We start from the raw sequence: 27,416 nt of genomic DNA on the forward strand, positions 1-27,416 counted from the left end.
TTTCTCAGGGTTTTCTAGATATAAGATCATATCATCTGCAAACAATGACAGTTTTACTTCTTCTTTTCCAATTTGGATGCCTTTTATTTCTTTGTCTTGCCGGATTGCCCTGGCTAGCACTTCCAGCACAATGTTGAATACCAGTGGTGATAGCGGGCATCCTTGTCTTGTTCCTGATCTTAGAGGGAAGGCTTTCAGTCTCTCACCATTGAGTACTATGCTGGCTGTGGGTTTTTCATATATGCTCTTTATCATGTTGAGGAAGTTTCCTTCAATTCCTACCTTCTGAAGTGTTTTTATCAAAAAGGGATGTTGGATTTTGTCAAATGCTTTTTCAGCATCTATTGAGATGATCAATTCATTTTTCCCTTTTGACTTGTTAATGTGTTGTAATACATTGATTGATTTTCTTATGTTGAACCATCCTTGCATGCCTGGAATAAACCTCACTTGGTCATGGTGTATGATTTTTTTAATGTGTCTTTGGATTCGATTTGCAAGTATTTTGTTGAGGATTTTTGCATCAATATTCATTAGGGAGATTGGCCGGTAGTTTTCCTTTTTTGTAACATCTTTGCCTGGTTTTGGTATTAGATTGATGTTAGCTTCATAAAATGAGTTAGGTAGTGTTCCATTTTCTTCAATGATTTGAAAGAGTTTGAGTAAGATTGGTGTCAGTTCTTTCTGGAAAGTTTGGTAGAATTCCCCTGTGAAGCCATCTGGCCCTGGGCATTTATTTGTGGGAAGATTTTTGATGACTGATTGGATCTCTTTGCTTGTGATGGGTTGGCTGAGGTCTTCTACTTCTTCTCTGGTCAGTCTAGGTTGTTCATATGTTTCCAGGAAATTGTCCATTTCCTCTACATTATCCAGTTTGTTGCCATACAGTTGTTCATAGTATCCTCTTATAATTTTTTTAATTTCTTCAGGATCTGCAGTTATGTCACCTTTTTCATTCATTATTTTGTTTATATGGGTCTTCTCTCTTTTTGAATTTGTCAGTCTAGCTAGGGGCTTGTCAATCTTGTTGATCTTCTCAAAGAACCAACTTTTGGTGATATTTATCCTCTCTATTGTTTTTTTGTTCTCTATGTTATTTATTTCTGCTTTAATCCTTGTTATTTCTTTTCTTCTACTTGGTTTAGGATTGGTTTGCTGTTCATTTTCTAGCTTCTTCAGTTGATCCATTAGTTCTTTGATTTTGGCTCTTTCTTCCTTTTTAATATATGCATTTAGTGCTATAAATTTCCCCCTTAGCACTGCTTTTGCTGCATCCCATAGGTTTTGGTATGTTGTGTTCTCATTTTCATTCGTCTCTATATATTTAGCAATTTCTCTTGCTATTTCTTCTTTAACCCACTGATTGTTTAGGAGTGTGTTGTTTAACCTCCAGGTATTTGTGAATATTCTAAGTCTCTGATGGTTTTTGACTTCTAATTGTATTCCATTGTGGTCAGAGAATGTGCTTTGAATAATTTCAATCTTTTTAAATTTATTGAGGCTTGTTTTATGTCCCAGCATATGATCTATTCTGGAGAAAGTTCCGTGAGCACTAGAAAAGTATGTGTATCCTGGTGATTTGGGATGTAATGTCCTGTATATGTCTGTTAAATCTAATTCATTTATCAGATTGTTTAGGTTTTCAATTTCCTTATTGGTCTTCTGTCTGGTTGATCTATCTATAGGAGAGAGTGATGTGTTGAAGTCTCCCACAATTATTGTGGAAACATCAATTGCTTCCTTTAGTTTTGCCAGTGTTTCTCTCATGTATTTTGTGGCATCTTGGTTGGGTGCATAGACATTTACGATTGTTATTTCTTCTTGCTGAATTGCCCCTTTTATTAGTACGTAGTGGCCTTCTTTGTCTCTCAAAACATCCCTGCATTTGAAGTCTATTTTATCTGAGATTAATATTGCTACACCTGCTTTCTTTTGGCTGTAGCTTGCATGAAATATTTTTTTCCATCCTTTCACTTTCAGTTTCTTTGTGTCCCTGTGTCTAAGATGAGTCTCTTGTATGCAACATATTGATGGTTCATTTTTTTTGATCCATTCTGCGAATCTATATCTTTTAATTGGGGAGTTTAATCCATTTACATTCAACGTTATAACCGTGAAGGCATTTCTTGAATCAGCCATCTTATCCTTTGGTTTATGTTTGTCATATTTTTCCCCTCTGTCTATTAATATCCTTTATTGTACCCATACCGAATCTCTTTAGTACTGAACCTTTCTCCAAGTCTCTCTGTCCTTTCTTTGTTTCTCTGTCTGTAGGGCTCCCTTTAGTATCTCCAGTAGGGCAGGTCTCTTGTTAGCAAATTCTCTCAGCATTTGTTTGTCTGTGAAAAATTTAAGCTCTCCCTCAAATTTGAAGGAGGGCTTTGCTGGGTAAAGTATTCTTGGCTGGAAATTTTTCTCACTCAGAATTTTAAATATATCATGCCACTGCCTTCTCGCCTCCATGGTGGCTGCTGAGTAGTCACTACTTAGTCTTATGCTGTTTCCTTTGTATGTGGTGAATTGCTTTTCTCTTGCTGGTTTCAGAACTTGCTCCTTCTCTTCTGTGTTTGACAGTGTGATCAGTATATGTCTCGGAGTGGGTTTATTTGGATTTATTCTATTTGGAGTTCGCTGAGCATTTATGATTTGTGTATTTATGTTGTTTAGAAGATTTGGGAAGTTTTCCCCAACAATTTCTTTGAATACTCTTCCTAGACCTTTACCCTTTTCTTCCCCTTCTGGGACACCAATGAGTCTTATATTTGGACGTTTCATATTATCTATCATATCCCTGAGGTCCATTTCGATTTTTTCAATTTTTTTCCCCATTCTTTCTTTTATGCTTTCATTTTCCATTCTGTCATCTTTGAGGTCACTGATTCGTTGTTCAACTTCCTCTAGTCTTGTACTATGAGTGTCCAGAATCTTTTTAATTTGGTCAACAGTTTCTTTAATTTCCATAAGATCATCCATTTTTTTATTTAGTCTTGCAATGTCTTCTTTATGCTCTTCTAGGGTCTTCTTGATTTCCTTTATCTCCCGTACTATGGTCTCATTGTTCATCTTTAGTTCTTTGAGTAGTTGCTCTAGGTGCTGTGTCTCTTCTGGTCTTTTGATTTGGGTGCTTGGACTTGGGTTATCCATATCGTCTGGTTTTTTCATATGCTTTATAATTTTCTGTTGTTTTTGGCCTCGTGGCATTTGCTGAACTTGATAGTGTTCTTTTAGGATTTGTAGACCAATTGAAGTCCTTATCCCTAATTTATCAGATCTACAGTTTCGTGGAGTACACTTTCTCTAACTAACCAGCAGGTGGCGTCCACGAGCCACCTGTTCTCCACAAGCCAGTTCTCCCCTGCTTAGCCTTTTTGGTGGGTGGGGGAGTGAGTCTTGTGGGGTCCAATTGGTGTACCAAGCTTGCGTGTGTAGTTGGTGTTGCCTGCCCTGTATATGGGGCGTGTTTCTGGGCAGTCAGGGAGGGGGGGGGTGGCTCTAACAATCAAATCTCCCTGGTGATCCTAGAGTTTTAAAGCTGCTGCAATAGTCTAATCCTTCAGTTCAGTCCTGCCACAGTTTGTCTCTGCCAGTGACCCACAAGTCCTTGGTATTGGCGTATGGCTCCTGAGACTTGCAATGGGCCCCTCTTCCTGGCCGTGCACCCTGGGTCCTCTGTTGAGGGATGACTGTGCTATGTCACAGGTGAGTGCCGTCCCCCCAGGGCAGTTCTGGGCTGCTGGGCTGTGTAGGGACGCTCCCAGTCTGCTCAAATGATGGCTGAATGGGGCTTTGTTAATTCACACTGCTCTACCTTCCCAACTCTGGGACAGTCAGCTGAGGTTGCAGGGAAGGCTAATGTCCACGCCCAGTTTTGTGGTGTGTGCCTGTTATTTGAAGCACTTCCGTCACACTGGGTTGTCTGGGGCAGTTCTCGGCTATGGGGCTGGCGATGGGCAGGAGTGTTTCCTGTCCACCAGGATGATGGCTGTGAGCGGACACCCCCCTTTTCTTGGGAAGTTGTGGTGTTTAGTGAATTTTCTCAGCCACTGGATTATTGCGTTTTGTCTCAGAGCTCTCCTAGTTCTGTTTTTGACTTGAGCTGCCCAAATAGCAAGTCTTTGAAGCTTTCTGTATTGGGCTTCTTAGAGTAATTGTTTTAGAAAAAGAAAAAAGGATTTAAAAACAAACAAACAAACAAAAAAAAAAACGGGCCCTCCTCAGAGATCTAATGGCTTATTGAAATGCTAAGAGACAAAGCAACCAGGGCCATTAAGGAAAGGTCCACAGGGCAGAGAGATCAGCTTTTCTTCAGGATTTGCATATGCGCCTCAGGGCCCTTCCCCTTTCTATGTTCACCAGAACTCCAAAAATCCTCCGCTTTTATTTTGGAGTTTTTCGTGTTGTTTTTTTTCTATGTCTGTCTCCTCTCTGCTGGGCTGGCTGCTCTCAGATTCTCTGGTATGTGGTCTCAGTCTATCTATGGTTGGAGTTTGAATCAGTAGAATGAGTTTCCGATAAGGGCTGCCACTGCAGTTCTCCCTTCTCCTTCCCGGAGCTGACAGCCCCTCCTCCCCCGGGACTGAGCCTGGCAGGGAGGGGCGCGGGTCCCCTGGCCGCAAAAACTTACAGATTTCGCTGATCTCAGCAGTTCCACGTTTTCATGAGTGTTGTATGAAGTATGCCCAAAGTCAGATTGCTCTGTGGTGTCCAGTCCACGCAGTTCCTGGCTTTCTACCTACTTTCCTGGAGGAGTAACTAAAACATACAGCTCACCAGTCTGCCATCTTGCCCCGCCTCCACCATCATCTTTTGCCTGCATTACTTCAAAAACTTCCTAACAGGTTTCCTTACTTCTACCTTTGTCCCCTTACAGTCTATTCTCAACACAATGGCCAGAGTATTTCTGTTAAAATGAAAGTCAAATCATGTCACTCCTCTGCGATAAACCCTTTTATAGTTCCTCATTTCATTCATAAAAAAAATCAAAGTCCTATCAGTGGTCTATAAGAACCTACATGATCCAGGCTCTTCATTACCTTCTGACTTCATCTTTTACTAATCCTACCCTTTATTCACTCTACTCACTGGCTTCCTTGCTGTTCCTAGTACTTTTCTTATGATCTTTGTACTGGTTGTTACCTCTTCCTGGAATACTCTTTCCCCAAATATCCAGAGGGTTAACTCCCTTACCAACTTCGTGTGCACAAATGTCCTCTTCTCAATGAGGCTTACCCACACCTACCCTATTTAAAACAGCAACTCACACCAAATCCACCCCATGTCCACTCCTGATCCCTTTTACTTTGCTCTATTTTCTATATCACCTATCAACTGCTACTATTATTATATAATTATTATGCTTATTGTTTATTATCTTATGTCATCCTGCTTGAATATAGGCTCCAAGAAGGCAGAGAACTTTTGTCTGTTGTTTACTTATTTATCTCAAGTGCATAGAACAATGCCTGGCATATAGTAGATGTTCAATAAATATCTGCTAATGTCATTATCACTTGAAATGCCTGAACAGTGGACTCTACACTTTTCCTCTCCAAACACTTGGGTGAGTGCTCCAACATATCCACACATTGGGGAGACCACCTTCTCGGCCCCACCCTCCTCAAACATCGGGGCAGCTCCCGGATTCCCTTCCATCTCCAGGGCACATGCTCAACCCCTTCAGAACAGTATGGTGGCAGCCAGGCTCTCCCCAATTCCCTGGGAATGTGCTCCACCCTCTTTGGGGCTTGGGGTGGCAAGACATTTCCTGAGCATCGAGGCGGAAGGCCCGCCCTCGACCTCCAGGGCAAACTCACCCTTTCCATGCGTGTGGGCCACTCCGCTCTCCCAGCCCAAGACCTCTTGACTCCAGACCTCAACCTCCATGGCTCTGTCTTTGAAAAAATTTTTCCTTCAGTTTGTTCCTTGTCTGTCATCTCCAGTCCAGACTGGCAATGGCTCTGTCTGTAAAGATCTCACAAAAATTCTGTTGGCTTTGCATGAAGCATGCAGGGGTCAAAGCCATCAGACAATAGGACTTTCCACCAGACAATAGGACTTTCCACAAATCCTTTCTGGATAATTCCATCTCCAATCTTGGCTTGTACTGAAATGGCGGCTGGGTTCCATGTTTGGTTACATCCTCATGTTGGGCTGTAGCTTCTGGGATTCCACCCCCTGGAAGCTCGTAATTTTCCAGGCCATCAGCTTCTGGTTTCTTTGAACCCAAGAGTTTAGTTCTAAGTTTATCTCTCTCCGCTCGCATTTTACCATAAGCTGCAAGAAGAAGCCAGGGTACATCCTCCACATGTAGTCTGGAGATCTCCTCAGCTAAGTATTCCAGGTTGTCACTTTCAAATTCTTCCTTCCATCTGACACCAGGACTCAATTTTGCCAAATTCTCTGCCACTTTAAAACAAGGATCACCTTTCTTCCAGTTTGCAACACATTCATCATTTCTGCTCAAGTCCTCATCAGAAGTATCTTTAGAGCCCATATTTCCATAAACAGTCTCTTTAAAGCAGTTTTGGACTTTTCTATCAAGCTCCTCACAATTCTTCCAGAATCTTCCCCTTATCCATTTGAAAAGCCATTTGAATGTTCGGTATTTGCAGACTCAGCAGCAAAAGCACCCCACTTCCAGTACCAAGATCTGTTCTAGTTTGCTAATGCTGCAGAATGCAAAACACCAGAGACGGATTGGCTTTTATAAAAAGGGGGTTTATTTGGCTACACAGTTACAGTCTTAAGGCCATAAAGTGTCCAAGGTAACACTTCAGTAATTGGGTACCTTCACTGGAGGATGGCCAATGGCGTCCGGAAAACTTCTGTTAGCTGGGAAGGCACATGGCTGGCGTCTGCTCCAAAGTTCTGGTTTCAAAATGGCTTTCTCCCAGGACGTTCCTCTCTACCAAGCTTGCTCTTCTTCAAAACATCACTCACAGCTGCACTGAGTTCCTTCTCTTTGAGTCAGCTCATTTATATGGCTCCACTGATCAAGGCCCACCCTGAATGGGTGGGGCCATGCCTCCATGGGAGTATCTCATCAGAGTCATCACCCATGGCTGGGTGGGGCACATTCCAAGCAAATCTAATCAGCACCAAAACGCCTGCCCCACAAGACTACATCAAAGATAATGGCGTTTGGGGGGACATAATACATTCAAACTGGCACAATTTCCTAGACCCTTGCAGGCCTTGCTTTGGCTAATATGCAGTAGAAAGATAGCTATTTATTTTTCTCTGTGACTGTATGGTTCTATCTCTGTTTCCTTTTTACCTTCATTAATAATGTGAAAAAGGTTCCCCCTAAGCTGTGGTTTACACCAAGGGCTAAGCAGAACAAAGCAAAACTATAAAGCACAGTAACATAATAAAAAGAACAGAATTCTACACTTGTAGATCAAGCTTCACAGCTAACAAATCACATTTTCAGTCAATTTCTCAATCTTTCATAAAAATCTTGGAGGTGGGCATTATCATCCTTATTTTGAAAATGATGGAATATTCAAAGAAGTTAAGCTGTTATTAAGTAGTAGAGCCAGTACTCAAACCCAGGTATAACACCTTGTCCAAAAGCTCCATAGATGCCACTATGCTTTTCATAACCTTATATATTATTAATAACAGAATTTTTCAAGTAAAAAGCAGGGTATGCAAATATTTATTACTTCTAAATTAAAAATGTTTTGTGGTTATGAACTAAAAAGGCCCACAAAGATTTAAACTTTTATGTTTAAATCGATGAGAAGGATAAACGTCTGCAAAAGACATCTATTTATTTTCATGGTATGGTATTTTAAATCAGGAGTTTCTTAAAAAAATTAATGTTTTTCTGTATTTTGTCTGTTCTTTTAAGAGCAAATTTGTTACCACATTTTTTTACTTACTTTAGTTTGCATTATAAAGAAATGAAGAGAAAAAAAGGAAATTCTGCAACCAAACAGTGTGAAAATATGAGGCAAAAGAGAGAGTAATGGAAGGTCTCTCCTGTGCTTAAATGATGATTCTATTAATTGTCTTTCCAAATGGAAAAGAAGTAAAAGTCTAGTAGATATATACATGTGAATTACCTCTAGAGCAAACTGAGCAGCCAAACTGAAAAGCATGGTAGGTGAATTTCTTTCTATAAGTAGGTTACTATCTTCTCTCTCTTCAGCTGTCAATAAATTCTCTAGAGTAGCGAGTGCCTGCAAAGCTGAAAAACAAGGAAATAATTCCAAAAATGAGACAACTTTATCAAAGGTTAAAGATATTTGTGTTTAATTATAGCACACTGAATTTGAAAGTTATTTTAAGAGCATTAATATATTTAAAATGTTGGTTATTTTTTGTAAAGTCATCTAAATTCGCAGATTGTCAAGGAACATTTGAATGCCAAAAAAAAAAAAATCCCCAATTGAGCAACTGCACCCTTATCATTTTACCCAATGGATATATTTGCAAAAGTACACAAATACATACAAGGATGTTCATCCAGCAATGTCTGGAAGAGTAAAATGTGCAACCAACCTGAATTTTATCAGTAAGGGATGGGCTAAATCAATTTCAGCACATCTATAAAACGGAATATAATACAGATTTAAATAAAGAAAACAGCAGCATATATGTACTAAAAATCTTAAGTAACAACTAAAATAAAAAAAAACCAAAACTATAGGTAATTTGTCAAAAAAGGTGATAAAATGTAATCATAAAAATATTTAATTAATCCAAAAGAAAGCAGAAAAGGATGACAAAAAGAACAAATAACAGATGAGACAAATAGAAGACAAATTGCAAGATGCTAAATTTAAACATAACAATATCAATAAATTAAATATATTTATTAATATAACTAATATATATAACTGGTCTGAATCACCCAACTAAAAGGCAAAGACTGTTAGATTGGATAAAAAAAAGAGAAAGCAGTACCCAATTATATCAACACCTAGAAGAAATATACTTTAAATGTAAAGACACAAATAGGTTAAAAGAAAAGGGATGGAAAAATAGCTATACCATGCTAAAAGGAATTCAAAGAAAGCTGGAGTCTTTACATTAATATCAGACAAAGTAGATTTTATAGATTTCAGAGTAGAGAATACTAACAGTGACAAAAAAGGATATTTCATGATTTGACAAAGAGACAAATTTATCAAGAGGATATAACAATCCTAAATGTTTACATACCCAGTAACAAAATTTCAAAACACAAGAAGCAAAAATTGATAGCACTGCAAGGAGGAATTATCAAACCTACAATTACAGTTGAAGATTTCAATGTCTTCTCTTAATGACCAATAGAACCATTAGAAAATCAGCAAGGCTATAGTATGCTTAGCACTATAAATCAACTTGATCTGGCTGAGATTTATAGTACACTTGACCCAACAAAAGCAAAATATACATTCTTCTCAAGTGCACATGGAGCGTTTACCAAAATAGATGATATTTTAGGCCATAGAATAAGCCTCAAAATACTTAAAAAGATTTAAACCATAAAAAGTATGTTCTCTGACAACAATGGAAATAATTAAAAAATCAATAACTGAAAAGTCTCTGCAAAATCTGCAAATATTTGGAAATTGAATAACATACTTCTAAATAATCCCTGGGTGGAAAAAAATAAAAAGTCAAATAGAATAGAAAGTATTTTGAAACTAATGAAAACATATTAAAATTCATGAATGGTCACTAAAGCAATACTTAGAAGAAGATTGTCCATAGCACTAAATATCTGTATTAGAATGGAACAAAGGTCTCAAACCAGCTTTTACCCTTGGAAAAAGAAGAGCAAATGAAACTCAAAGTAAGAAGAAGAATGGGTATAATAAAGATTAGAATGTAAAGAAATGAAATACAAAACAGAATAAACAAGAGAGAAAAAAATCAAGGAAACCAAAAGCTGGTTCTTTGAGAAGATCAATAGAATTTATCAATCTCTAGTCAGACTGACGAGGTAAAAAGACAGGAAATCCAAATTACAAAAACCAGGAATGAGAAAAATGACATCGCTATAGATTCTATAGATGTTAGAAGAATAATAAGAGGATATTATGGACAACTTTATGCCAATAAATTTGACAACTTAGATAACACAGGCAAATATCTTGAAAAATAGAAACTATCAGAGCCTAATCAAAAAGTAATAGATAACTTGAATAGCTGTGTATACAGTAAAGAAATTGAATTCATAATTCAAAACCTTCCTATAAAGAAAACTCCATGCCCAGATGGCTTCACTGGTGGACTCTATCAAACATTTGAGGAAGAAATAATACCAATTATTTCAGAAAATTGAAAAAATTCTTTCAGAAAATTGAAAAGGAGGTTATACTGTCCAACTCATTTCATGAAACCAGCATTACCCCAATAGCAAAACCAAAAGCATTAGCAGAAAACTACAGACCAGTATCACTCACGGACGTGGGTGCAAATATCCTAAAAACACTTAGCAAATCAAATCTAACATTATATAAAAAGGAGAGTACATCATGACTCAGTGGGGTTTATCTCAGGAATTCAGAATTGATTTAACAGTTGAAAAATCAATGTAATTGACCATATTAAAAAATTTAAAAAGAAAAACATTTGATTATTTCAATATATGCAGAAAAAACATCTGCCCAAATTCAACATCCATTCCTGATAAAAACTCTCAGGAAACTAGAAATAGAAGGGAAATTTCTCAACCTCAGGTGCATCTATGAAAAACTTACAGCTATAAATGTTCAAATAATCCTGCATATCCTAAAATAACCTTATCAAGGTAAGCAAATGCCACGAGGCCAACAACTGAAAATCATAAAGTGTATGAAGAAACCAGAAGATACGGACAACCCAAACAAGCAAATTAAAAGGCCAGAGGAGACACAGAACTTGGAGCAATTAATCAAAGACATACACGCAAATTTCCAAAACAACTGCAATGAGACTGTTAAGGGTATAAAGGACATCAAGAAGACCTTAGAGGAGAATAAAGAAGAATTTGAAAGAGTAAATAAAAAATAGCAAATCTTATGGAAATAAAAGAGTAAATAAAAAATAGCAGACCTTATAGAAATAAAATAATCTTATTGATCAAATTAAAAATATACTTGAGACACACAGCAGCAGATTTGAAGAGGCAGAGGAAAGAATAAATGAACTAGAGGACAGGGAGATGGAATGCAAAAGCACAAAACAAAAAATGGTGGAAAAAAATAGAAAAATTAGAATTGGATCTCAGGGAAATGATGGAAAACATGAAGGACACAAATATAAGAATCACCGGTGTCACAAAAGGAGAACAGAAGGGTAAAGGGCTAGGAAGAGTGCTTCAAGATACAGTTCAGGGTTGCTGCAAAGGAGAGGCTAGGCCTCCCTATAATTGTGCCTAAGAGCCTCCTCCCGAATGCCTCTTTGTTGCTCAGATGTGGCCCTCTCTCTCTAGCTAAGCCAACTTGAAAGGTGAAATCACTGCCCTCCCCTCTACGTGGGATCAGACACCCAGGGTAGTGAATCTCCCTGGCAACGTGGAATATGACTCCCGGGGAGGAATGTAGACCCAGCATCGTGGGATGAAGAACATCTTCTTGACCAAAAGGGGGATGTGAAAGGAAATGAAATAAGCTTCAGTGGCAGAGATTCCAAAAGGAGCCGAGAGGTCACTCTGGTGGGCACTCTTACGCACAATATAGACAACCCTTTTTAGGTTCTAATGAATTGGAATAGCTAGCAGTAAATACCTGAAACTATCAAACTACAACCCAGAACCCATGAATCTTGAAGACAATTGTATAAAAATGTGGCTTATGAGGGGGGACAGTGGGATTGGGGGGGCCGTGGGGATCACACTCCCCTTTGTCTAGTTTGTGGATGGATGAGTGGAAAGGTGGGGGAAGGAAACAAACAAACAAACAAACAAACAGACAAGGGCGCCCAGTGTTCTTTTTTACTTTAGTTGCTCTTTTTCACTTTAATTATTATTCTGGTTATTTTTGTGTGTGTGGTAATGAGGGTGTCAGGGATTGATTTTGGTGATGAATGTACAACTATGTAATGGTACTGTGAACAATCGAATGTACGATTTGTTTTGTATGACTGCGTGGTATGTGAATATATCTCAATAAAATGAATATTAAAAAAAAGATATAGTTGAGGAAAACTTCCCAACTCCTCTAAATGACATAAATATGTAAATCAAAGAAGCCCAAAGAACTCCAAATAGAATAAATTCAAATAAACCCACTCCGAGATATATTCTGCTCAGATTGTCAAATGCTGAAGGGAAGGAGAAAGTTCTGAAAGCAGCAAGAGAGAAGCAAGTCACCACAAACAAGGACTGACTACTCAGCAGGCACCATGGAGGCGAGAAGGCAGTGGTATGACATATTTAAAATTCCGAAAGAGAAAAAATTGACAGCCAAGAATTCTTTATTCAGCAAAGCTCTCCTTCAAAATTGAGGGAGAGTACAAAATTTTTGCAAATAAATGCTGAGAGAATTTAACAAGAGACCTGCCCTGCAAGAAATACTAAAGGGAGCTCTACCAATGGAGAAAAAAGGAAGGGAAAGAGAGGCCTGGGGAAGGGCACAGAACTGCAGAGTATTAGTAAGTGTAACTTAAAGGAAAAAAAGAGAGAAAGGGAAAAAAACATATCTGACAACTAAAAACTAAAGGATAAGATGGCGGATTCAAGAACTGACTTCACAGTAAAAACACTGATTATGCATGGATTAAACTCCCCAATTAAAAGATATAGATTGAGACTCGGGCAAGATGGTGGCATAGAGAGGAGCGGAAGCTAAGTAGTCCCCCTGGAACAACTACAAAAAACCAGAAACAACTAGTAAATAATCCAGAATAACTGCGGGGGGACAAACAAGACCATCCATTCATCATACACCAACCTGAATTGGGAGGAATGCCCGAGAACACAGCATAAAATCTGTAAGTAAAACCTGCGGAACCAAGTCGTGAGACTCCCTCCCCCATAGCCTGAGCTGCAAAGCCTAGTGGTGCCAGAGAGAAGCTCCCTCCCAGCAAGCGAATATAGCTCAGCTGAGCTCCAACTGGGGTTTTAAGTACCGAGTGTGAACTGCTCACTACAGGTACACATCCCCAAAAAACAGACAGAGGCTTTGGGTGACGACTGACCTTGGAGAGCCGGAGGGTCGCCTTGGACTGGGTCTGAAGGGGACTATCTGTTTCTTTTTCGGCTCAGTGGAGAAAGCCCCAGTCATTTTCAGTTTCCAGGGCTGTGACTCGGGGAAGGGTGGAGACACCACAAGCAGAGAGCGAGACCATTGAAATGCTAATGACCTCCACCTGGGGGGTCTGTCTTCTCTAGGAGGAAAGGGGTGGGGCCCTTTCCATTCAGAACCAGACCCCAGAGCCTGGGGGAACACGGCCATACCTCCTCATACCAGTCAAGAATTATAGGCTAACAGGTGTCACCTGCTGGGCAAAAAAGCACAGTGACCTGAGGCATCAAAGGGTGGAGCAATTTTCTAAGACACACTTGCAGGGAAACCAGATACTGAATATTTCTTCCCTCTGGGACCTGAGCCTGTTCTGGTCTGGGAAAACCTGATTTGGATAACCAAGGAAACCATGCCTAGACAACAGAAAATTACAACCAACACTAAGAAAAACAAAGTTATGGCCCAGTCAAAGGAACAAATGTACACTTCAACTGAGATACAGGAATTTAAACAACTAATGCTAAATCAATTCAAAAAGTTTAGAGAAGATATTGCAAAAGAGATAGAGGCTGTAAAGGAAGAACTGGACATGTATACGGCAGAAATCAAAAGTTCAAAAAAACAACTAGTAGAATCTATGGAAATGAAAGGCACAACACAAGAGATGAAAGACACAATGGAAACATACAACAGCAGATCTCAAGAGGCAGAAGAAAACACTCAGGAACTGGAGAACAAAACACCTGAAAGCCTACACGCAAAGGAGCAGATGGAGAAAAGAATGAAAAAATATGAGCAACGTCTCCGGGAACTCAAGGATGAAACAAAGTACAATAATGTACGTATCATTGGTGTCCCAGAAGGAGAAGAGAAGGGAAAGGGGGCAGAAGCAATAATAGAGGAAATAATTAATGAAAATTTCCCATCTCTTAAGAAAGACATAAAATTACAGATCCAAGAAGCGCAGCGTACTCCAAACAGAAGAGATATGAATAGGCCTACGCCAAGACACTTAATAATCAGATTATCAAATGTCAAAGACAAAGAGAGAATCCTGAAAGCAGCAAGAGAAAAGCAATCTATTACATACAAAGGAAGCTTAATAAGACTATGTGCGGATCTCTCAGCAGAAACCATGGAGGCAAGAAGGAAGTGGTGTGATATATTTAAGATACTGAAAGAGAAAAACCGCCAACCAAGAATCCTGTATCCAGCAAAGCTGTCCTTCAAATATGAGGGAGAGCTCAAAATATTTTCTGACAAACAGACAATGAGAGACTTTGTGAACAAGACACCTGTCCTACAGGAAATACTAAAGGGAGCACTACAGGGTGATAGAAGACAGGAGTGCGTGGTTTGGAACACAATATTGGGAGATGGTAGCACAACAATGTAAGTACACTGAACAAAGATAACTATGAATACGGTTGAGAGAGGAAGGTGGGGAGCATGTGAGACACCACAAGAAAGGAGGAAAGATAACGACTGGGACTGTGTAACTTGGTGAAATCTAGAGTATTCAACAATTGTGATAAAATGTACAAATATGTTCTTTTACGAGGGAGAACAAGCAAATGTCAACCTTGCAAGGTGTTAAAAATGGGGAGGCATTGGGGGAGGGATGCAATCAGCATAAACTAGAGACTGTAACTAACAGAATCATTGTATTATGCTTCCTTTAATGTAACAAAGGTGATATACCAAGGTGAATGCAGATAAGAGGGGGGGATAGGGGAGGCATGTTAAACACTTGACATTGGCGGTACTGTCTGATTCTTTATTCTACTTTGATTTAAGGTTATTTTTCCTTTTGCTGCTTCCTAGCTGCCATTTTTTTTTCCTCTTTCTTTTGCCTCTCTACCTTCTTTGACTCTCCCTCCTGCCTTGTGGAAGAAATGTAGATGCTCTTATATAGATAGTGGTGAAGGTGGTGAACACATAAATGTATGACCATGCAGAAAACCATCCATTATTTACTTGGGATGCAATGTATGGTGAGTGAACAAAACCATATTAAAAAAAAATGGGTTGATGACAAAACCTCAAGGGCAATATACTGAGTGAAATAAGCCAGACACATTAGGACAATTATTGCAGGGTCTCACTGATAGGAACTAATTATAATATGTAAACTCATAGACATGAAATATAAGGTACCAAGATATAGGGTGAGGCTTAAGAATGGGGAGTGGTTGCTTAGTATGAGCAGAATGTTCAATTAGGATGAATTTAAACGTTTGGAAATGAACAGGGGTGTTGGTAGCAAGATGTGAGAATAACAGTGCCGAATGGTGTGTGAATGAGGTGGAAAGGGGAAGCTCAGAATCATATATGTCACCAGAAGGAAAGTTGGAGGTCAAAACATGGGAATGTATAAAACTGAATCCTATGGTGGGCAATGTCCATGATCAACTGTACAAATACTAGAAATCGCTTCCATGAACCAGAACAAATGTATGACAATACAATTAGAAGTTAATAATAGAGGGGCATATAGGGAAGAACTATATACCTATTACAAACTATATACTACAGTTGGTAGTATTTCAACATTTTTTCATAAACAGTAACAAATGTACTATATCAATACTAGAAGTCAACAATTGAGGGGGGTTGGTTAGGGATAGGGGAGGACTAGAGTTTCCTTTTCTTTTTTTCTTTTTTCATCTTTCACTTTATTTCTTGTCTGGAGTAATGAAAAGTTTCTAAAAATTGAACAAAAATTAAGTGTGATGGATGCACAGCTGTATGAGGGTACCCAGGGGCAAGTGATTATACACTTTGGATCTTTGGATAATTGTATGGTATCTGAACAATCTCAATAATAAAAAAAAAAAGATATAGATTGGCAGAATGGATTAAAAAGTATGAATCGTCAATATGCTGTTCACAAGAGACTCATCTTAGACCCAGTGACACAAAGAGATTGAAAGTGAAAGGACAAGAAAAAAAAAATTCCGTGCAAGCTACAGTCAAAAGAAAGCAGGGTAACAATACTAATATTGGGTAAAATAGACTTTAAATGCAAAGATGTCATAAGAGACAAAGAAGGACACTACATACTAATAAAAGGGACAAATCACCAAGAAGAAATAACAATCATAAATGTTTATGCACCCAATCAAGGTGCTCCAAAGTACATGAGACCAACATTGGCAAAACTGAAGGAAGCAATAGATGCTTCTACAATAATCATGGGAGACTTCAATACACCACTCTCTTCTACAGGTATAACAACCAGAGGACAAATACAAATAAGGAAACTGAGAACCTAAACAATATGGTAAACAAATTAGACTTTACAGACATATATAGAGCATTACATCCCAAATTACCAGGATATACATTCTTCTCTAGTGCTCATGGCACATTCTCCAGGATAGATCATATGCTGGGGCATAAAACATGCCTCAGTACATATAAAAAGATTGAAATTATTCAAAGCACATGCTCTGACCACAATGGAATGCAACTAGAAGTCAATAACCATCAAAGAACCAGAACATTCACAAATATGTGGAGGTTAAACAACACACTCCTAAACAATCAGTGGGTCAAAGAAGAAATTGCAAGAAAAATTGCTAAATAGAGACAAATGAAAATAAGACCACAATGTATCAAAACCTATGGGATGCAGTGAAGGCGGTGCTGAGGGGGAAATTTATAGCTCTAAATGCATACATTAAAAAAGGAAGAAAGAGCTAAAATCAAAAAACTAATGGAACAACTGAAGAAGCTAGAGAATGATCAGTAAACTAACCCTAAAGCAAATAGAAGAAAAGAAATAACAAGGATTAAAGCAGAAATAAATGATATGGAGAAAAAAAAATAGAGAGAATAAATAAAACCAAAAGTTGGTTTCTTGAGAAGATCAACAAGATTGACAAACCCTTAGCTAAACTGACAAAGTCAAAAAGAGAGAAGACCCAAATAAACGAAACCATAAATGAAAGGGGGGGACATTACTGCAGATTCAGAATAAATTTAAAAACTCATAAAACTATACTATGAACAACTGTATACCAACAAACTAGATAATTTAGAGGAAATAGATCATTTCCTGGAAACACAAGAACAGCCTAGACTGACCAGAGAAGAAATAGAAGACCTCAACAAACCAATCACAAGTAAAGAGATCCAATCTGTCATCAAAAAGCTTCCTACAAATAAAAGCCCAGGGACAGATGACTTCACAGGGGAATTTTACCAAACTTTCCAAAAAGAACTGACACCATTCCAGTTCAAATTCTTTCAAAAAATTGAGAAAAATGGAAACTACCTAACTCATTTTATGAAGCAAACATCATTCCAATACCAAAACCAAATAAAGATGCTACAAGAAAGGAAAAATACAGGCTAATCTACCCAATGAATATGCATGCAAAAATTCCCAACAAAATACTTTCAAATCGAATCCAAAGACACATTAAAAAAATCATATACCACGACCAAGTGGGGTTCATCCCAGGCATGCAAGGGTGGTTCAACATAAGAAAATCAATATAATACAACACATTAACAAATCAAAAGGGAAACATCAAGTGATCATCACAATAGAGGCTGGAAAAGCATTCGACAAAATTCAGCATACTTTTTTGACAAAATCACTTCAAAAGGTAGGAATTGAAAGACACTTCCTCAATATGATAAAGGCCATATATGAAAAACCCACAGCCAGCATAGTACTCAATGGTGAGAGGCTGAAAACCTTCCCCCTAAGATCAGGAACAAGACAAGGATGCTGTGCTAGTTTGCTAATGCTGCAGAATGCAAAACACCAGAGATGGATAGGCTTTTATAAAACGGGGGCTTATTTCACTACACAATTACAGTCTTAAGGCCACAAAGCATCCAAGGTAACACATCAGCAATCGGGTACCCTCACCGGAGGATGGCCAATGGCCTCCAGAAAACCTCTGTTAGCTAGGAAGGCAGCTGGCATCTGCTCCAAAGCTCCGGCCTCAAAACGGCTTTCTCCCAGGACGTTCCTCTCTAGCAAGCTTGCTCCTCTTCAAAACATCACTCCCAGCTGCACTCTCTTTTCTCTCTTTGAGTCAGCTCATTTATATAGCTCCACCAATCAAGGCCCACCCCGAATGGGTGGGGCCACGCCTCCATGGGAACATCTCATCAAAATTATCTCCCACAGCTGGGTGGGGCACACTCCAAGCAAATCCAACCAGCACCCAAGGGTCTGCCTCACACAAGACCACAAAGATAATGGCATTTGGGGGACACAATACATTCAAACCGGCACAGATGCCCACTTTCACCACTAATATTCAACACTGTGCTAGGAGTTCTAGCCAGAGCAATCCGGCAAGACAAAGATATAAAAGGTATCCAAATTGGAAAGGAATAAGTGAAACTGCCATTATATGCAGATGATATGATTGTATATTTGGAGAATCCTGAGAAATCTATGACACAACTACTTGAGCTAATAAACAAATTCAGCAAAGTGGCAGGATATAAGACTAACGTGCAAATGCCAGTAATGCTCCTATCTACTAGAAATGACCTAACTAAAGAGACACTCAAGAAAAAAATTCTATTCACAATAGCAAATAAAAAAATCAAGTACCTAGGAATAAACATAACCAAGGATGTAAAAGACCTCTAGACAGAAAATTACATAACTTTACTAAAAGAAATAAAAGGGGACATAAAGAGATGGAAAAATATTCCATGTTCATGGATAGGAAGGCCAAATGTCATTAAGATGTCAATCCTACCCAAACTGATCTACAGATTCAATGCAATTCCAATCAAAATTCCAACAACCTACTTTGTAGACTTGGAAAAGCTAGTTATCAAATTTATTTGGAAGGGAAAAGGGCCTCGAATTGCTAAAACCATTCTAAAAAAGAAAAATGAAGTGGGAGGACTTACACTTCCTGACTTTGAAGCCTACTATAAAGCCAAAGTAGTCAAAACAGCATGGTACCAGCACAAAGATAGACATATTTATCAGTGGAATTGAATCAAGAGTTTGGAAATAGACCTCCAGACCTACGGTTGACTGATTTTTGATAAGGCCCCAAAATCCACTGAACTGGGACAGAACAGTCCCTTCAACAATTGGGGCTGGGAGAACTGGATGTCCATATCCAAAACAATGAAAGAGGACCCCTACCTCATATCCTATACAAAAATTAACTCAAATTGGATCAAAGACCTCAATATAAGAAACTGTACCATACAACTCCTAGAAGAAAATGTAGGGAAACATCTTCAAGACCTAGTATTAGAAGGTAGATTCTTAGAACTTACACCTAAAACACAGGCAACAAAAGAAAAATAGATGAGAACTCCTCAAAATCAAAAGCTTCTGTGCCTCTAAAAACTTTGTCAAAAAGGTGAAGAGGGAGCCGAAACAATTAGAGAAAATATTTGGAAACCATGTATCTGATAAGAGACTGATAACTTGCTTATATAAAGAAATCCTACAACTCAATGACAATATACAAACAGCTCAATTATAAAATGGGCAAAAGATATGAAAAGACATTTCTCTGAAGAGAAAATACAAATGGCTAAAAAACACTTGAAAAGATGTTCATCTTCACTAGCTATTAGGGAAATGCAAATCAAGACCACAATGAGATATCATCTCATACCAATAAGAATGGCTGCCATTAAACAAACAGGATACTACAAATGCTGGAGAGGATGTGGAGAAACTGGAACTCTCATTCATTGTTGGTGGGACTATATAATGGTACAACCGCTGTGGAAGACAGTTTGGCATTTCCTCAGAAAACTAGATATCGAGTTATCTTATTATCCAGCAATTTTACTTCTGGGTATATACCCAGAAGATCTGAAAACAGTGACATGAACAGCATTTGAATACTGATGTTCATAGTGGCATTGTTCACAATTGCCAAGAGATGGAAACCATTTGAATGTCTTTCAACAGATGACTGGATAAACAAAATGTGGTACATACATACTATAGAATACTTTGCAGCAGTAAGAAGGAACGAGGTCTTGAAACATATGGTAACATGGATGAACCTTGAAGACATAATGCTGAGTGAAATAAGCCAGATACAAAAGGAGAGATATTGTATGTTACCACTAATGTGAACTCCATGAAAAATGTAAAATCAGTGTCTTATAATGCACAATATAGGGGACCTAGAGATAGATGGAAGTTAGTGAAGGTGGAATGATAATGTAATATGTACAGACATGATAATGAGGAGAACTTAATGGTATGGGAATGGGCAGGTGTGATTATGGTTCGTTAATGGGATTATAAGTACCAATGCTGCATTGAAGGTGTACATGTTCTAAAGTGGTTGCTTAAAGGCATGTAACCCACAGAGCAGCACTACAAATATAAATGTTATCATGATATACTTATAAGGTATTACACTAGTCCAAAGAGTCAACAACAGAGTGGTATATGGAAAAACTGCCCATTATATATTATAGACTATATTTAATAGGAAAATCTTACCAGCACTACACTAATACTAGGGATGAATTCATGGCTGATAAGAGCTCTGGGATATTTCATGTTACGATAATTGTTTAAAATTGAGAGTGATGATTGTACAACTAAGTGAAGATAATGTAAGAAATTGACTGTTTATCTTGGGACAGAATATATGCTATGTGAAATTAGGAACTCCCTACTTAATAATAAGTCAAGCCCCTGATCTTGAGGCTTGCTCTTGTGAAATTTAGGACTGTAAATGGGAGACTAAGCCTTCCTAATGATGCTTAAGAGGGACCTCCAGAGAACCTCGTTTGTTGCTCAGATGTGGCCTTTCTCTCTCTAAGCTCAACTCGGCAAATAAATTCATTAACTTCCACCCAACATGGGACATAACTCCCAGGGTAATGAATCTCCCTGGCAACGTGGGATACGACTCCCAGGAATGAGCCTAGCCCTGGCATTGAAGGATTGAAAATTCCTTCTTGACCAAAAAAGGGAAAAGGAAGGTAACAAAATAAGGTTACCGTGGCTAAAAGATCTCAAATAGAGTTGAGAGGCTATCCTGGAGGTTTCACTTATTCAAGCTCTAGCTAGAGATCCCAAATGGCCACAGTATGCCATGCCCTTACCAACAGTAGTCCCAAAATACCTAACTCCCTATTCTATAAAAGATTCACTCACTGAGATTCAATAAAAGAGTCACTCACTAAATTTTATCTCTCAGAAACTTAAATCCATCTGAGTGTTCCTATGCCAGACAAGTCCTAAAACCCAGAGGCAACAGCATTTGTAAGAACAACAATCAGATGCAGCCCTCTTTCCCGTGATGCTGACATCCCTTTCAATATGAACAAGTTAGGGTGGTCTCTGCCTAGATACCTCTGAAGATCAAGAATGTGATTAAATAAGAGGAAGGGGTAGCAACAGACATGATAGGATTTAACAAAGGATTACAAATACTGAAACGTGATATATATATATATATATATATATATATATATATATATATACACACTTTTAGATGCTAGTGTATTAAAATAGCTAGAAGGATATAACTGAAATGGTTAACTGAAACCTATAACATTCTTTGAAATTTGCTCTTATAGCTATTCGTTCAATTGTGCTTTGAAAGTTAACACCTTTCTCTATATATGTTATATTTTACAATAATGGAAATAACTGAAACTGTGGAACTGTAACCCATAACATTCTTTGAAATTTGCTCTCTACCTGTTAAATCATACTTCGCATGTTATCACTGTTAGGTATATACGTTAAAGTTCACAATAAAAAAAAATGCATAAAAAATGAAAAAGAAAACCTCCAGCTAGCATCATTCTTAACTATGGAAGATGAATGCTTTCCCCCTAAAACCAGGAAATAGACAAGGATGTTCATTCTCACCACCTTTTTTCATTATTGTTATGGAGATTTTAACAAGTACAATAAGGCAAGTAAAAAAACCTATAAATAAAATGCATCCAGATTGGAAAGGAAGAAGTAAAATTGTCTTTATTTGTGGACAACACTAGAAAATTTGATTGAATCTACCAAAAACTACTAGAACTAATAAGTGAGGCTAGCAAGTTTGTAGGATATAAGATCAATACACATACAGGATTCCTATTTGGAACAATGGAAATGTTTTGGGAATGGATGGTGGAAATGGTAGCACAACACTGTGAACATAATTAAAATCACTGAAATATATATCTGAATGCGGTTAAAAGGGGAAATGTTGGGTTACATATATGGTAACAGAATAAAAATTTTTAAATCCATGGAACTGCACTGCACAAATAACCCTAAGTTAAACCATGGACTATAGTTAATAGTACATTTATAAAAATACACTTTCACCAAATTGTAACAAATATTTCATGTCAATGCAAGGTGTTACTTAATAGGGTGGTATATGGGAATCCTGTATTTTATGCACCATTGTTCTGTAAAACCACAACTTCTCTAATAAAGAAAAATTAAAATTAAAAATAAATAAAAAAGATCACTATACAAAATCATTTATATTTCTACATACTAGCAATGATTAACTGGAAATTGAAATTTTTAAAAAAGGATAAAATATGATACTCTTAGGGATAAATCTGACAAAATATGTACAAGACCTGTACACTGAAAACTAGAAAACAAATGCTGAGAGAAATTAAAGATCTAAATAAATACAAGTATGTAACTTTTCCATGGGTCAGAGAACTCATTAATGTTAAGATGTAAATTCTCCCCAAACAGATATACAGGTTAAATGTACTCAAAATCAAAATCCCAACAGAAACTTTTGTAGAAATTAACAAACTGATACTAAAGTTCATATGGATATGCAAAGGACTCAGAATAGCCAAAACACCTTTGAAAAAAGAACAAAGTTGGAGGACTAATGCTACATGATTTCAAATTTATTATATAGCTACACAAGACAAGACTTAGGGAATGATGTAAACATAGATGAATCAATCAGTGGAACAGAGTAGAGAGTCCAGAAAGAGATCCAAACATATGCGACAACTGATTTTCAATAAAGGTGAAAAGCAATTCAGTGCAGAAAGTTTAGTTTTTTTTTAATAAGTGGTGCTGAAACAATTGGACAGCCATGTACAAAAAAAATGAACTTTGATCCACACCTTGCATGAAATGTGAAAATCAACTCAAAATAGGTCAAAGATCTAAAAGTAAAACTAAAAACTAGAAAACACTTCTTGAGGAAAATGTAAGGAGAAATTTTTTGTGACCTTGGATTAGGCAAAGATTTCTTAGATACAACACCAAAAGCACAATTTGTAAAGTAGTTTGATAAATTGGACTTCAAAAAATTTAAAACTTGTACTTGTTGAAAGACAATGTTAAAATAAAAACAAAAAATGTGCAAACACATATACATATCTAATGAAGAACCTGTGTCAGAATATATAAAGAACTCTCAAAACTCAGTAAGAAAACACAGTACCCTCTAGAAAAACAGGCAAAATATTTGTATAAACACTCTACCACAGAATATATATAGATGTCAAGTATTAGACATTATAGAAATGCTAATTAAGCTATGATAAGATACCACTACAAAACTACTAGACTGGATGAACTTTATTAAAAAAATGACAATTTCCAAGCGCTGGTGAGGATGCATATCAACTGGAACTCCTCATACATTGCTGGACAGAATGCAAAATTATACAGCCACTTTGTAAAACAGTTTCTTATAAAGTTAAATATATACTTACTAGACAACCCAAAAATCCCATTCCTAGATAATTACCCTAGAGAAATGAAATCTTATCAAAATATGTATCCAGATGCTTATAGTACCTTTGTTCATAATTGACAAAACTATAAACCACCCAACTATCCTTTGACTGGTGAACGGATAAATAAACTGTGGTCTATCTGTACTACAGAATACTACTCAGCAATAAAAAAGAACAACTATTGATACACAAAGCAATATGGATGATTTTTAAATGCCTTATGCTAAGTGAAAGAAGCCAGGCTCAAAAAGCTTCATACTGTATGATCCACTTATACGGCATTCTGGAAAAGGCAAAAGTATAGGGACAGAAAACAGATCAGCGGTTTCCAGGGCTGGGAGTGATGGGAAAAAAGTGACTACAAAGGGGCCTAAGGGAATATTTTGTTTTATATCTTGATTGTGGTGGTAGTTACATAAATTTATGCATTTTGTCAAACTCATCAAATTCTTGTAACCGAGAAGTTGGGAATTAACAAAACATTATGATTATTGAATCATTATATAGCTATTTCTTTTTACTTTCTAGTGTACTAGAATAATCAGAAGGAAATACCTGAAATTGCTGAGCTATAATCTAGTTACCTTGATCTTTGATAATGACTGTATAACTATTTAGCCTTTATCTTGTGCCCTTGTGATCGTAAAAACCTTGTGACGACCCTCACTTGTACCCCCTTCATCTGGTTTTTGAACTTTAGGGTCTGATGATCACTAAAGACAGTCCCCACTGTTTATTAATGAAGGGCTTTGAGTCAGCCCAGAATGAACCCATCCCAATTCCAAAGCTATCTTTCTTTTTTCTTATACCAAGTATTTTATTGTATGCTGTTGCCAGTGTATATAAAATAATTACCCATGTGAAACAGAAACTCATGAAAATTCAGAGAGGTAGATGTTAAGGACTGACAAAAGTAGAAATTTGTATAGTATGGCACATGTGTTACAGGGATAAGCTTTGTATAGGCTTCAAATTTAACCCTCCTTTGAATATTCACTGGTTCATGATAAGTGGTTTAGAAAACCCTTGAAAGATTCATTTTATTACAAAAAGGAGACTTTCTGGGGTCTGAAAGGATTTGTACTTGAAGATATTCCAGTTAGCAGGGGATCATGTTGAGCATTCTGCAGATAGAATTGTTTCAAGTCTGCAGCTGCCTGGGAAACCTTCACGTGGTTGAGCCCGGCCTCCAGCCAGAGCTGCTGAACCACCTTTTTCATAGCGGCAATGCTGGAGGAACCAGACATGGTGCACGTTAGAACAGAGAAACCCCAAAGCTATCTTTGATAAAGGAAGGCGGATCTAACCAAAATGGGCTTGGCTGACATGCACAGTAGCTTAAACTTTAACCTATTAAGTGACCTATACCTCAGTATACTAAAAATCATGCCCATCATCATATTAAGGCCACTGTTTTCTTACATATGTTCTGTGACTAAGCACGTAATCAATCTGCACATGCTCAATAACTAGATCATCTCTAACCTTGTCATCTTGAGCCCTTGTGCTCATTATCCTAAAACTTGCCCATCTTTTGATACTATACTATAAAACTATCAGAATTACTGCAGTTTGAGGAGATAGATTTTAGGCCAATAGGCCATCTGATCTCCCGCTTCGCACCTAGCAATAAACTCTTTCTCTCTTTGAAACCCTGGTGTCTCAGGAATTGGTCATTTGAGTGCACTGGGAAGAGAACCAACTGCTTTTGATTGGTATCAATGTGGTGACCCAGATGAGACAAAAATGCCTAAGGAGTCCGAATGCCCGAAGTTCTGGCACCCCAGCAGGACAGGTAAACGTGGTAATCGAGTGTTTTTGGCTGCTAGACTCTAGAAGCTCAGAAACTGGGTTTTTCTCTACCCTGCTGGCACTCCAGGCCCTCAACACCTTAAAAAGTTTCAAACAGAGAAACAGTTTCCAGTTCCAAGTCCAGATATCTGACTAGGTGAGTGGGTCATCAAGGTAAAAGTGGATCAGGAAGTTACTATGGTGGTTCGAATCCTCTAGACCTGGGCTTGGGGCCCTGGGTCCTGCTTCCAGAATGACTCCCCTTGCTCTGACCTCTACACCTTTGTTTTCTGGGTACCATTATGTACAAGGTTTGGGGCTCTGACCTGTGTTTGTTGGTACAGGGCTCAAGACTCTGGCCCTGAGTTTGCCTGTTGAGTATACTCCTGGAAAAATTAAGTAATCCAACAATTAATTGGTATTTAATGAAATTAAGTATTCCTGTTTGTTAACTGATGTGTTACTTAATGTATAGTAAGCATTTAATGCCTGTTTTATTGTTAATTGTTGTGTTTGGTCTGGTTATTAATTGGCATGTTACTTAAATATATAGTGTTAAGTGTCTGTTTAAATTTGTTAGTTGGTGTGCTACTGCATTTGTATTGTTTAAGTGTTCCTAATTGGTTACTGATTGCAGAAATTCTTTAAAATGGGAAATTCTAATTCTAATGGCATTCCTGAATATAGCCCTTTGCACTATATTTTGAAAAACTGGAAAGAGTTTGGTTATGAGCCTATAAAAAATACAACAAAAAACAGTTTATTTCTGTAACACAGTCTGGCCTCAATATGATTTAGAAACAAGAAAGAAACGGCCTGAAAACTGCTCTATAGAAAAGGACACTATTACAATTAGAGTTGCTCTGCAAAAGAGAGCAGAAATGGGATGAGCTGATGTATATTCAATCCTTTATTTGTCCCTCTCAAAAGTGTATTTCTATGTTTATGTTTTTTTGTGTGACTAACTTTCTATTTGTGTCTGTTTGTTCAATGTGTATTTTTATAACTCTGGATGGTAAAAGCAAATTAAGAAAAAATGCTTAAAGAGCTCTATTGGGAAAAAAAGAGCTCTACTGAAATGGACTAAAGATAAATAAGCACGCACACACACACATACACATTTAAATTAGTACTCCTGTAGTCCCAGAGAAAAAAAAAGAAACCCCTCTAGGAACCAGGGTTCAAAGCCTTAGATTTTGTAATTACTGTAAACAAACCTGGAAATTGGAAAGAAACTTCCCTCTGAAATTTCCCTAAGGCAGCAAAAGGCTACCTCTGGAAAGGGCAAAGACACAGCTTTAGACAAAATAGATCTAATAATTGGAAACAAGTAAAAGAAGAGCATAGGAATTCTCATCAACACTAAGGGCACCTTAGGGGTCTTAAATCCCACTGCCCTCATTTAAAATTTTTAAAACCAATTTCAACAGACCAGGCCTCATTCTTTCTGTCTCGCCTATCCCCGCCTTTAGGGCCTAACCAGCTAAGGGGGAAGGGTTGGGTGCAGAAAGATGGGGGAAATGTGGGCTTGGTTTAGAATTCTTTCTACTGCCTGGAGATTAGAAATGGTAGACAAAGAAGAAATGCTGCAGAATAGGCCATGTTTTGTTCTGAAAGAATTCCCCACTTAAAATTATTTCTTTCAGTTATACCTTTGCATTGGTAGCCATAGTAAACAAATCTTTACTAAAATATAAACAGCCTTGGGATAGGAGTAATTGATTTAAGATCTAATTGCCAAATTTCAGT

General features: G+C 37.7%; 2 protein-coding genes across 2 annotated transcripts in view; both read right to left on the reverse strand.

Moving 5' to 3' along the window:
- TEX11 (testis expressed 11) overlaps positions 1–27,416 on the reverse strand; it is a 508,239-nt gene that overhangs the window by 148,318 nt on the left and 332,505 nt on the right. Inside the window, exon 17 of the mRNA XM_037820830.1 lies at positions 8,070–8,194. Coding sequence (XP_037676758.1) covers positions 8,070–8,194 — 125 coding nt within the window. The remainder of the gene's footprint in view (positions 1–8,069; positions 8,195–27,416) is intronic.
- LOC119522784 (guanine nucleotide-binding protein G(I)/G(S)/G(O) subunit gamma-5-like) lies at positions 24,920–25,123 on the reverse strand. Its single transcript, XM_037821419.1, has one exon. It carries the CDS (start codon positions 25,121–25,123, stop codon positions 24,920–24,922), a length of 204 nt encoding a protein of 67 aa, XP_037677347.1.

This window comes from Choloepus didactylus, chromosome X, assembly GCF_015220235.1.
Source record: "Choloepus didactylus isolate mChoDid1 chromosome X, mChoDid1.pri, whole genome shotgun sequence".
Classification (NCBI taxonomy): domain Eukaryota; kingdom Metazoa; phylum Chordata; class Mammalia; order Pilosa; family Megalonychidae; genus Choloepus; species Choloepus didactylus.